Source organism: Lipophrys pholis, assembly GCF_963383615.2.
Source record: "Lipophrys pholis genome assembly, chromosome: 18".
Classification (NCBI taxonomy): domain Eukaryota; kingdom Metazoa; phylum Chordata; class Actinopteri; order Blenniiformes; family Blenniidae; genus Lipophrys; species Lipophrys pholis.
The window spans coordinates 23,003,908-23,017,469 of NC_137646.1; the positions used below are offsets into that span (position 1 = coordinate 23,003,908).

General features: G+C 42.4%; 1 protein-coding gene across 1 annotated transcript in view; it reads left to right on the forward strand.

Moving 5' to 3' along the window:
• tnfsf10l (TNF superfamily member 10, like) overlaps positions 1–12,073 on the forward strand; it is a 61,421-nt gene extending 49,348 nt beyond the window's left edge. The window contains exons 3-7 of the mRNA XM_080486461.1: positions 7,519–7,555; positions 7,810–7,917; positions 10,279–10,442; positions 11,055–11,165; positions 11,270–12,073. Coding sequence (XP_080342587.1) covers positions 7,519–7,555; positions 7,810–7,917; positions 10,279–10,442; positions 11,055–11,165; positions 11,270–11,455 — 606 coding nt within the window. The 3' untranslated portion in view covers positions 11,456–12,073. The remainder of the gene's footprint in view (positions 1–7,518; positions 7,556–7,809; positions 7,918–10,278; positions 10,443–11,054; positions 11,166–11,269) is intronic.
• The last annotated feature ends 1,489 nt before the right edge of the window (positions 12,074–13,562 follow it).

Here is a 13,562-nt window from a genome sequence, read left to right on the forward strand (position 1 = left end):
CTATAGACACACACACACACACGCACACGCACACATTATATGCCCCGTCTTTTGTACGCTCGCGCTGAACTTGTCGCCGCCTCCCAGAAAATCCCATCAGCACGCACGCCAAAACTGGACAGCGCGCGCTCAGACGGCGAGGAATGAGCCGCCCTCTCAGCCTCTCAGGCCAGATTAGGGCCGATAAGAGTTTGTCGCTGGAGCTCAAAGAGCTCCACACTGCTGACACACACTCTGCCGGTCCGGGCCTGTCGGGGGTCGGGCCAGCATATTAAAGTATTGGGTTGCAGCTCCGGCTAATCTGCAGAAGAAACGCTCCTTCATGTGCTTGCTTGTCCCTCTTTTTCACTCTCCTCCTTCTCCTCGCTCAATCCTCTCTTTCTCTCCCTCTTTTTTTCTTCCATACTTGTCCACTCTGACTCTCCTCTGTGTGTTTTCCCAACCTTTTTTTTTTTTTTTTTTTTTTCCACCTCATTCCTCCTCTTCTCTCGTTTCCCATAATTGTCCATCATCTCTCGCTCGCTGCTTCTCTCCTGTTTCCCACCAACTTCTGATTTTTTGGCAGAGCGATTTTGTCCTAGCTTTTTTTTGGGGGGGATTTACATGCGTACTACCTTTTCTTTTTTTGTCTTGTCTGCTACTAGATAAACCAAACACCTAATACATCTGAGAAGGTGCAGCTAAAATCTGTAATATATGTGCATTTTTTAGATTTTGATCCATCGTGTACGTCAGAGAAGATGCATTACAATAACGCTTCCAGTTTGAATTAATGTGGTGGATTTTGTTAAATATGAAGGTAGTTAGTTGTTGATGGCGGCATTAACACAGAAGAAAAAGACTATTAAGTTGTATTTTTGTGCAAGATTTCTCTTTTTTTTTCCTGCACAAAGTTAAAAGTCTCATTCAGCGTCTTTAATTTTGTTGATTTTGGACAGAAAACCTGCAAAAAGGTAACTCGTCACCATCTTGATGCAATATACGGCTACACTATACATGCAATATGTATCATAATATCAACCCAATATTCATTTACTGAAGCTCCCAAGTTACATGCTCTTCAAATTCTATATTAAAGAAGTTTAACTATATAAGGAAATTGCTATGCACTGCAATTAATTAACAAAAAATAAATAAATCCTGTTAACTGATTGATTGATTTTTATTGGGGCAAGAGAAAGAGCACTGTTACTTACCAAATCTTCAAGCAGAAGCACATAAACGTCATCGCAAATCAATTCATTACGGCAACATTCAACCTCGTCGCTTTCGAACAGGCGAAGTATGACGCCGAGAATTCAAACAATTTTCTTTTATCGCCGCCTGTTTCTGCAAACCGGGTTCAAAGAGGAGAGTTCGGGGATTGTTTGTTGATGTTATTGGAGCTGGAAGAGTTTTATTGATTTATTTATTTGTTTCTCACACACAAACACACTGGACTGCGCGGTGCTGTGATGCGAGTCCCGCCGACGCAGTGAACTCGTGTGACACGCTGATTTTACTGGCGAACAGAAAGTGGCGCCCCTAACGAGGGCAGGAGGGTTAGTCTTTCACACTAAAACCGCGACCACGTGACACGTGATAAAAACCTCATTGAGGGCGAAGCCCGCAATCACATAAGCATGACAGTATTTCACGGCGGCGGGGGGGGGAAACAAAAACAAAAAAAAACGCCTGAAAGCTTTTCGCTGCGCGGCGGGCCAGAGGTTGTGGTTCAGTGTGTCGAGGGATCAGATTAAAGGAGATCTACTGCTCCTAAAAGGTTCAGAGTATTTCAAAAATGTTAAGTTTGCTCGCCTTTCAAACAGGATTGGATTACAATATGATGTGACAGGTATTTTTCGAGTTGTCCAAACTTCAAAGAAACAACAAAATATCACCAAGAACAAAAGATAGAAGAATGTTTCTATTGTAATGCATCATTGGATCCTAATGTAGCATATTGTATCATTTTCCCTCATATTGTATCACAATGTATCCAATTGTATCATATCATGATCATTGTATCTTATTTTGTCATATTGTAGCACAACGTACGATATTGCTGCTCATCATATCGCATTTTACTGCATCATGCCATAGCATTGCAACAAAAAAATTGTATGTATTTGTATGTATGTATTATACCAACTTTTCACTAAAACTATAAACCCGAATTGCATAAATATCTTCAGGGATGATTTGTCATCATTCAATGACCAATCGATTCGATTTGGGGACGTGTTCCACAAAAATTCCACAAAAACTGCAAAAGAACTATTAAATAAACTCCCATACAAAGCGGATGAGAGAGGCACCCTCATGGAGGAGATCAGCGTCTGTTGCCATGGCGACGCTACCCGCTCAGTGTTTCACACATATGAGCTAACGGCTAACATGCTGGCGAAGCTAACCCGGTTCCGCAAAAACAAATGTGGCGACGGCGAGGGGCTGCGCTCTACCGAGTGCCTCCATCCTGTTTCACACTCGTATCGTAATCCATCGTAATCTATCGTAATCCATCGTAATCTATCGTATCAATGAGGAAATTATTCTTTCCACTGTCATTGCGGTAAAGTTTATCGTATGAATTCAACCGCAGATTTTCAGCAACTTCCACCTTGACAATTTTTCGTTCTTTTCTACAGATGTGCAATTTTTCCCTGGAGCAGTATACATAAAAAAAAAACAATAAAAGTGACAGAACGATGACGAGAACATCTTCTTCTAATGTTTCAAAGATGAAGGCCAGAGAAGTTAAGATACAATTACTTCCTCGACTGGAAAGTTCCTTTCTTTTACTGCTTCCGACTGCATCCATGACACAACAGATGTGTCTTTTGTTTTTTTTCACAGCAACGTCGTCTCAGCACATTTTTTTTTTCTTTTCTTTTATGGTGTAAAACCACATCCATTTTCTATATGTGGGAGTAGAACATAGTGTCTGCAAAAAACACACAAAAAAAAGGAGTTGCCTGAGAATGATCATCTTTAAGGGTTTGATGAATAGTTTGGCATTGAGAGGCGAGAAAAAAAAAAAAAAGCTATACGTTTCATTCAAACGCATTAGAGACATCATTCAGGAGACACCCACTGAGAGCCGTTAACTTCTGCCGCTCTCAAGCAGCCTCGTAAAAATGCCTGCAGCCCAACGTAAACAGGGAATCTTTTGGAGAAAGGCGAAACAGACTTCACCTGGAAACACTAAATGCGGCTTTGACGCGTTATCAGCGCAGCCTTCAGAGCTTCCAGCTCATTTGCGGGGAGGTATTTAAGTGGTGGACGACTAAAATAACTGTCTCGACCCCTTGACACGCCCGTAACGCTTTCCAGGCTTCAGACCTCGGAGAGACCGCAGCTGAGGTCTGGAGCTGGCAGGTATATCAGGAAAGACTTTATGCTTCACAACCTGCTGCCTCATCCTCAGACAGATTTTTTATTTATTTTTTTTGCTCCTAAGATTGAGAAAACTGCAGTTTGTCTGTGTTGTGACATTATTGCAGAGGCAGTTTTGACATTTTGAGTCCCTGTTGAGGACAGTTTCAACACAAAACCATGAAAGAAATGAGGATTTCAACCGCAGCAATCCGGATTACCACATTTTCTACAAATAGTCTTATTGAGATATAGTCCAGAAGTCATTCTCTCTACAGCGATTTTTTTTGGTTTTTTTTAAACACAGGTACTTGATCACAGTCACCAGCTAGTTCTTCAATAACTTTATCAACTTAGATCAAGTGAAAACCCAGCGCATTTTGCAGTTTCATTTCAGAAAAGTCTCACGTTGACACTGCAACATCCATGGTCAAGCCCTACAAGTGCAATTTCTATTGAATTTCAAATTTATGATGATATAATATTCACATCTCAGGTCCACATTTTAAAATTTTCATATATATTTCAGTTGTACATGTATTTTCTAATCTAGATTTAACATTGCGATATATTATATATATCTTAATGCTGCTAATACGAAGAAAGAAACTGAATTCCATTGTTTTTTTAACAGTCACAATAAAAAACTTTACACAAAAATGCTGTAGTTTTCATGTTTGGCCACAAGTGGGTGCTGTTAATTAAAAAATACGCCATGAACACTTAAAACAGCCATTTCCCTTCTTTGACAAATCGGATTAAATAACTGCAAGGCTACAATTTTGACATTTGGGTTCAGTCAACGATTGCTGCTGTTGTTTGTCGAATCCCTCCAGTATTAAGTGAAATCATCCCCTCATGTTCGCCACAAACGAGCCTTGATTTAATGGGCAGACTAATGATTTCAAGCTGCGCTCATCACAAAGAGGGCAGGAAGTTTAAAAGTTCCCTTTTTCCGTCGCCATAAAACCAGCTGTTTTGACATCAACTAACAATTGTTTTTTTTGTTTTTTTAAATGTACCGCTCGGTAGATTTTACTTCACGATAGTTGGCCTATTAATCGTTTGACACAGAAATGTTGTAAAATGGTGAACAAAGTCTAAAAAAACTGATGATTTACTACCAAAATATCTAAAAGAGTTTTATTGAGAAGCACTGAAGAATGAAGAGAAAATGGCTTTTAAGCACCAGGATTAGATCATCTAATGGTCTTGGGGTAGTGGTTAGTGCTTCGACCTCACTTCCAGAAGATCCCAGGTTTGACTCTTGGTTTGCGGGATATTTTATGGTGACGTCCACTTTTTATTTCCCAACAAGCAAGTCATGATTAGGCCACGTTTACGTGACGATTTCAAGTGAAGACGGGAAAATCTTTGTTTTTGTTGCTCTGAGCCACTGAAAACACAACTTTTTGAAAATGCTGCGTCTCCATGGAAACGGGGGGGTAACTTTTCTGAAACGCTGCTTCCGTGCATGCGCACCGCGGTAGATGGACAACAACAACAACAACGGCCTCAAGGATTTTACAGAATTCTGGTGTATTTCTGTGTCTTTTTACGCAACAGTGACCTTGAAGTACCTGCAGCCTTTACTTCACGGCTCATAACTTCGTAATGACCAAACTTCTCAAAGAGCGTTTCCTTCTTGAAGTTATTGTCCGCGGTTATTCTCCACGCCTTTCACGCTCCGAGTTAATAACGCCGTCCCGTACGTTCTTAACTCGAACCAGACTGCGAGAAAGGCGGCGCCGTAAATGTCCTCTAACTCCGCTCGACGGCGGCGCTCGACGGCGGCGCTCACCTTGGCGGTACGCAGCGGCGTAGCCGCGGAGACGCTTCCATTTACGCGCGCGGCCAATTTCCCTCCTCGGCCATCCAGCGGTCCCCCCCCACGGGAGCTCTTAAGCGTCACACGGCAGACATGTTGAACTTTTCATATTGAAGTCAGGAGTCACCCGGGCTCCTGGAAACCCTCCATACCACTGTGTTTGACTTCTTCCTGTAACTGCAGACACGGAGTGGGGCAGAAAATCTGTTGGCAATTTTCCTCCGAGTGTGTGTGTGTGTGTGTGTGTGTGTGTGTGTGTGTGTGTGTGTGTGTGTGTGTGTGTGTGTGTGTGTGTGTGTGTGTGTGTGTGTGTGTGTGTGTAGGGGGGCTAATTTTCTGCTTTCAGGATTTGTGGAACGTGAGGCAGAGACAGGCACGCTACGCCTAGTGACACTCTGTGCTCTTGCCCCTCCGAGTATACAGGATATGCACAAGTGAGGTTTGGGGGGGTGGGGGGTGTGGGGGGGGGGGGGTTGCATTTCACAATGACGCACACGCCCGTGCACACACGCCAAACCCCACAGCGATCACGTCCAATTTGCAGGTCGGGTTGAGTGTTCTCGGTGCAGCCGCTGCCAGAAATAACACCACGTGGATCGCAGGGCGACCATTAAGAAGGAGCAAAGAAAGAAAGAAAAAAAAAAAAAAAAAAAAACGGAGGTGGAATTAATCATAGTCTGAATTTTTTGTGACATTTAGGCAATTTAATTCAGGAGATTTACGCCTGCAGTTGCTCGGTGCCTTGCTTCAGGGCACTTTAAACCAGCCACATGACTAGTAACAGGTGATTAAACCCGTGACCCTCTGGGTTTTATAGAAGTGGAGGAAAAAGAGGAAGTAAAACAGGCCAAACTGTGAAAAAAAAAGGGAAAGAAGAGCAGCCAGAATGAACACGTTTCAGGAGTGGAGGTGGAAAACGTAAATGAAGAGCGAGACGGTTAAAAGATTAGAGCCGCAATGAAGGGATGAGACGGAGAGAGCAGCAGGGGAAGGAGAGACGTACGCAGAGAGGCGACGCGAGGTTTGATTTACAGAGTGGCCGAGATGAGAACAGGGAGTCGGTACCGAGTGTGTGCCAGTGACAGAATACATCTGTGTGCGCACACAGCGGAGTCCCTGCGTTTACATCTGGAAAACATGAAACGGAGGCAGCTCGCTGGGAAGATATGGAGGAGCGGGGAGAAATAAAGCAGAGGCAAACGAAAAGAAGGTTTATGGTTCAGCTGGAATGAGGGGAGAGACGTCGCAGTTCGCGGGGAGGGAAGAACAATTACCCGTTAATGTGAGGCGTTAAACGCCGAGCGTTTCCCACAATGCATCATCAAACAGAGAGACGAGCCACTGGCATCATTCATCGCAAAAAGTTAAGAATTTTAGATCAACTGTGGCGCCTGAATAAAAGTGTTTCAGCTCGTTTTTTTTACATTTGTTATGAGAGTCGACACGAAAAACATCATATACTAACAAGATGAAAGTTTAATTATGGATTTTTATCAACAGCTCCCAATGTTTACCATGTTAAATACCACGTCGATAATACATTTCTACTTTCAAAAAGAGAATAAAAGGAAAGAAATAAAAGGAGAAAAAAGAACAAAAAGATCAAATGAAAAGAAAAGAAAAAATAAATAAGAAAAAAGAGGACAAAAAATAATAGTTGTCAAAGAACATCTGGTTTTTGAAGCCTTATAAGGTGCAAAGTTAACTGATATCCGATTTAGAATCTTATTAACAAACTATATATATATATATAAAATATGTTCCTATAGATTAGAAACACAACTTGGATATAAAGTCAGACTCTTCATTCAATTTCAGTGAACTAAAGTTCCCATAACTTTCATTAATTCTGTATTTCTTCCCCCCAAAAAATCCATAAAAGCTCCTGCAGAACTTTCCATTGTTTACACAGACATGCATTAGTACGTTTCCACTATCTGTCCGACATACTCAACACATATAAACAGCTGTATTTTGGTTTGTATATACTGGTAAATACAGGCTACAACTGCCCCAGTTATCTGTGTGTGTGTCACTGATTTCCATGCATCATGTTGTGATGAACCGGAGCGCAAACGCTGTGAGTCGGAGCCAAAAGAGCTGACTCGTCAACGTTGTTAGTCGTGTATTACTCTGCTTGCAACCCGCGTATAAATACACTCCCCTCCGTGCTTGTTAACCACAGAAAAAGCAAGGTCAGGTTAATGATTAACTTCATAATAATTATAGTTAAATAAAACGCTGGGCTGCACACATAAAGCATGTTTTCATGTCTAATCGAGGAGGAAAGAAAAACAAGGTTTGACTCATTGTTTCTTTGTTTTTTGTCTTTTTAGGTGACGGAGAACATCATTTCTAAACAAACTTTATTTGGTGAGCACACACACACACACACACACACACACACACACACACACACACACACACACACACACACACACACACACACACACACACACACACACACACACACACACACACACACACACACACACACACACACACACACACACACACACACACACACACACACACACACACACACACACACCCACTTGCAGGTACAAATTGACAGATAACCCTCGTCCATTCATCCCTGACATCTCTCATTTCCTTCTCTCCCTCAGAGGCCAGGACCATGCCCCGGTCGTTCAACAACTCGGGGTCAAAGTTCATGACCTCGGTGGCCCAGAGACCATCTGCCCACTTGACCCTCAGAGACGCCGGCTCTCAAGGTGAGGCTCGTGTGTCTTCAGGACGCTTTTTTTTGTTGGGTTTTTGGTTGCGCGGCGTAACCGGATCTCGGGAGGCGGGAGCGAATACGATTCATTAACCGGCACACGTTTTCAGACGAAGAAGCGATAAATCAAAATTAAATTAAAGAATAAAGATGCGTCTGGTGAGATAGTGCGAACATCTGGACCGGGTGACATCAAAGATTCATATGAAGAGGCGCACAGCTGGGCTGGATAAACTCTTGAAAGGAATCACTGGTGGTCCAATTCATAGTTTTTTTTTTTATTGGATCAAATCAAACAGCATTTCAGTTCCAGCAGTAGGAGGTCTGCTCCTCATTCCTATAAAACGAGAACTTAATCCCATTTCTATTCATGTATGCGCTTTTTTAACGCGGCACAATGACGTGCGCCGTCGTTATTCATCGGGAAAAGTTTTGAAAGTGACTGATTGAATCCATCACGAGACAGTTTTTTCGTTGTTCTGAAATAGTCTGCTGACAGTTTAAGAAGCATGTTAATGAAAAAAAATATCACTCACTTTTGACTTCTTTTCAACCACTGATGATGTTATTCATCCACTATAACTGAGATATGCTGATGAGGCACTTATTTGGGTACCAACTGTACAATTAAGTGAAACTTTTCACTATAAAAAAACTTTTTTTAGTGTTTTATAATGATAAATCTACTTATTGAGGTTGTAGCGATGAATGGTGCTATACCTTATTAAAGGATGTATCGTAGAATGGTTCATTTCACTTTCCTTTCACTTCCTTTATCGCGCAAGTGACAAAAATGACGCCACAGAGATTTCTAAGTCGAGGTTTGTCTGTAAAATAGTCTACCTCAGCAGTTTTTCAATAGTTATTCATCCAATATTACCAATATATGCTGATGAGATACTGCAATTAATGTCAATAGTTGTTTTTTTTAGCACTTGTGTAAATATATAGACATTAATATCAGTGGATTTTGTAAGTATTGTTTATGTTGCTCACTCAGCGCTTCTCTAACAAAGTGTAAAGTTTGTTACATAAACCACACCATCATCCGCATAGAGGGAGACATTTTTCTCACGTGCGCCTACAACGTAGAAGATTAAGGGAATTTACATTATACTTTACCTGCATGAGTATGTGGTTGCATGAGAGAAGACAACACCATCTAGTGGCCTGGCATGCAAACTACAACGTTTTCAATGTTTCTGGCATGGCTGTATGACAAAATGCATCCCGATGCCTAAATTGTCCGGAATTGTGAGCGTCAACCGGGATCGTGTCCGAATTATACATCCAATAGAACAACTGGAACGCACTCCTTCTGTTTCCAAGTGTCGGTCTGACATCGGTTTCTAAAGCCTTTAATCACGATCATGTAACTTGCTGTGTTGTATTTGATTCGTTTTAGACGATTTAAGTAAAGTTGGTGCTCGAAAAGCTTTTTCTCCCCGAGGAGAATCTCGCCCGAACCGATACAGGCTGAATCCGCAAGGCACACCTCTCTATATGTCAGTGGGACATTTATAAGGCTCGTCAGCGTGTGTTGTAAAACATGGTACTCAAGGCAGGAATGTGTACTGTGTGCATGTGTTATCCAGACTCTGGTATCGTTTCATCTGAAGCTGGCGTGCAAACTGAAGGGTGTTGACAATCTGGAAAAGGCTGCCTGATGTTATTTCCACCGAGTTGACAAAGGGCACGGAACTTCAAGTGTGTGTGTGTGTGTGTGTGTGTGTGTGTGTGTGTGTGTGTGTGTGTGTGTGTGTGTGTGTGTGTGTGTGTGTGTGTGTGTGTGTGTGTGTGTGTGTGTGTGTGTGTGTGTGTGTGTGTGTGTGTGTGTGTGTGTGTGTGTATGTGTGTGGGGAGAGAGGGTGAGGTTGGGCCTTGATTTCTCAGAAGGAAGTAGAGCAGCGGGATAGATAGACTCTGAGGTGTGACCTCTGCTAAGTTTCCTCATACGTTATGCAAGTAATGAATACAATTATCATTATTATTATTATTATATAGTTAATCACATTCCTAATGCAAGTGAAAGATGAAACCCCTTTACACAATATCCATACATAAGCCAAAAGTTGGAAAGTAATGAGTTCAGAATATTGTCCTACAGTTCAACATTGCAGGAAGCCGAAATATTAAAATAAGAAAAAAACTGTTTTATTGATTATTAGGTTCCATATTTCATCTCTTTTCACCTCATGATCCTATAGAGAAGTCTGGCTTGCATTTTCGCTCTTATATCTTCAGACATATTGTGGGAACTCCCAGTCCATTCCCCTCTTTTTTTCCCAGCCGTGACGTTTTATCGTTCCCGCTTTGGATTCATCAGTTTTCGGTCTCTCCCCCCCCCCCCCCGCAGGGTTTCCTCCCTACCAGACGCCCACGCAGGGTCTGCACCAGTCCTGCCGCCACGTGGTTCGCTCGTGGGCCAATCAGAGCTTCGGAGCTCACCTGCACAACATGACCCTGTCCAATGGGAAGCTGCGAGTGCCCCAGGACGGGCGGTACTACCTGTACTCGCAGGTGACGCTTCCACACATGGAGAATGAAACTGAATGAAAATTAAGTCGTTTATCATACAACACATAATCTAAATAAATAACCAAGATAGAACAGGGGTGGGGCATTTTGCTTCTCCCTATATCTTTTCGGACAGTAAAATATACATTGTTTTTATTACTATTATTATTATTATGCTGTGTTTATGATTATATTTAATATAAATAATAGGTTTATTTTTTCACTTATTGTTATAAGCATTGTTTTATTATTGTCTTTATTTGTAAAAATGTTATATATATATATAAATATATACCATAATCAGAATCTTTTTTTATTTTTTGTTTTTAATGAAAGATACTAATAATAAAGGACATTTCTATTTTAAAATTTCAATTTATCAGGTAAAAAATAGGCATAAAACCATCTACAATTCTTCTTGTTTTCATATAAAGTATAAAACAGCAGAAAAAAAACTATTTTGTTTTCCATTTAAAAAAAAAATACAATTTGAAAATATGTTTTCTCCTGTGATGTATGTGCCATTTTGCAATACTGCGCCAAATTACGACTGAAACTGATTTGTGAATCTAAAACTCGAAGACCCCGCTCATCATTTCTCTCTTTCCCCTGCAGGTGTATTTCCGTTATCCGTCCCCAGCGACGAACGAGGGGGACCAGCGCAGCGTCAGCCACCAGCTGGTCCAGTGCGTCTATAAGAAAACCTCGTACCCGAGTCCCATTCAGGTGCGGACGAACGCCACGCTCAGAAACACCGCAGGAGTACTGTTTTGTTTTTAGTGCTTGTCAATGGAATTCTCAATACTCACTGGCCTGTTTCGTCCCGGCAGCTCCTGAAGGGCGTGGGAACCAAGTGCTGGGCCCCGGACGCCGAGTACGCCCTGCACTCGGTGTACCAGGGCGGTCTGTTCGAGCTCCGGGCCGGCGACGAGCTCTTCGTCTCCGTCTCCTCCCCCACCATGGTCAACGTGGACGACTCGTCCAGCTACTTCGGCGCCTTCCGCCTGGACCTCTGATTAAGGAGAAGAAGAAGAAGAAGAAGAAGAAGTGGCGGCGGGAAAGAAAAGGAGAGGACAGACGGGGCAAAAAAAAAAAAAAAACGGATGAACCGGGGACGGTGGACCTTTTGAAAACGTCCGTTAATTGGAAGAAACATAAAAATGGGCGATTGTAAGGGGAGCGTCGGCTGGGACGGGTGCGTTGGCGCTCGGACGGGTTTTGAAAGATTCGCGGGGCGAGGACGGGGCGAAAGGGAAATAAGAGAGAGTGGGTTCGTCTTTCCCGCTCTCCGTTCAGAGGACACGAGCCGTGGAGGGCGAGATTAAACAGAGACACATGTGCAATCACAGGAAATCAATGCGAGGATTGTCGATTTACAGTCGATTCCGAGGTTGGAATTTGCTGTCCAAAACTCGCCCCCCCACCCCCACACCCCGGGAATTTTTTTTATAAAAAAAAGCGATTAGGCCGCCTGCATCCCAGATCAACACGTGAATCCCGACACATTTCCCCCTCGCCTGCAGCGCTCCTGCGGGAAGAAGACGGAGCGATGGATTCTGGTTCCAGACCGAAGAATGTACACGCAATAAAAAAAATAAATACATTAAAAAAAAAAAAAAAAAAAAAAAAAAAAACTTGCAATCCTCTGCATCCAAGATGTGAGGAAGGACTGAACGGTGGCAGAAGAAAATCAAAAGATCAAACCAAAGCAGCAACAAAATGGAGTTTTTCTTCTTTCTTTTTTTTTTTTTTTTTTTACGCGGTGCCATGTGCATAATGTACATATGAAATTGAGACAATGAACTGTGGTGATTTGATAAAGGTTTTCTTCGGTATTTGACCTTTGACTGGACTCTGAAACCACTCGGGTTTTCCTGCGGACTATCTACTCGCAACACTACAAACTGTGGATTTTATATGCAAAAGACTTTTAGCTGAGTTTGGGGAGGGAGGGGGGGGGGGGGGGTATAAAGGAGTGCCTTGTGTTTTGTTTTTTACTGGATATTGTAACCCCTGAATCGAGATGAAGAAGATACAGAAACGAGGAGGAGGAGAGAGAAACCTTGTAAATGCCATTGAGGATGAGTTCAGTGGAGGAAGAGGAAAGCTGAGGCCGGTATGCGGCTCCACCAGTCTGCGCTGATGATCATCATCATCATCGCGGTGCAAAACTATTCCATCCATCTCGTCCAACCTGTGGAGCCGCTCCGGGTTTTAATCACGTGTAGCGCCGAACAGTCGCGGTCAAATCGAGGACAACTTGTTGTTTTCACGGCGTGTGGAGGAGTCCGTGTTGGGGAAAATTAACACACCTGCTCGGCCCGAAACGACGACTTTTAACAACACACCCATTTAAATTATTTAGGGAAATCAAGGGGATGCATTTCAAACAAGGCGATTAAAAATCTTGATCTCGATGTGCTGTTTCTACATGCGAATTGGGAAAAATAAAGCAAAAATGAATGCAGACTAAAGGGTTTGTTCACATTTTTTGGGGGGGACAATTTTATCGGCAAATAAGAGAAAAACTCAGTCTGCGCTGATGATCATCACCTCTCTCGCTCTCTCTCTCTCTGTGTGCAAAACTATTCGATCCATCTCGTCCAACCTGTGAAGAAAATGCAGGCATTTTTAACTTCCGACCTTAAAACTCTGCGCATGGATGCTCGGAATAAAATCGCATAAAAACCCGATTTAGGAATAGACGCATGGTGGTGCGTCGCACGCAGAAACAAAAGTCTCCAGACAGTTCCAGCCTCACATCAAACCTCACCAGAGTTTATTAGTTTGAACAAATCACTTGCAAAAACAGCCCAGTTGCACCATCAATTTTTGTTTTTTTTTAGTGCAGCTGAACGCGACACACCCGCAGGCTTTAAACTCAATCCGCCAGTCTGCAACACGCACGGGAGGAAAATACTTTGACTTATTGGGAAATACACATTTTTGCTTTAAAGCCAAGAATCACACAAGTAATAAAAAAAAAGCTTCTTTTTTTTTTTTTTTTTTAAGGTTTGGTTTTTAATTTGCGGTGCCTGCTGAATCAAACTTCTCCAAGCTTCGTGTTTTTGCAGGTGGTGTTGATAAAACCACGTATTCTCCCTCTAATCGCTCATTTTGATC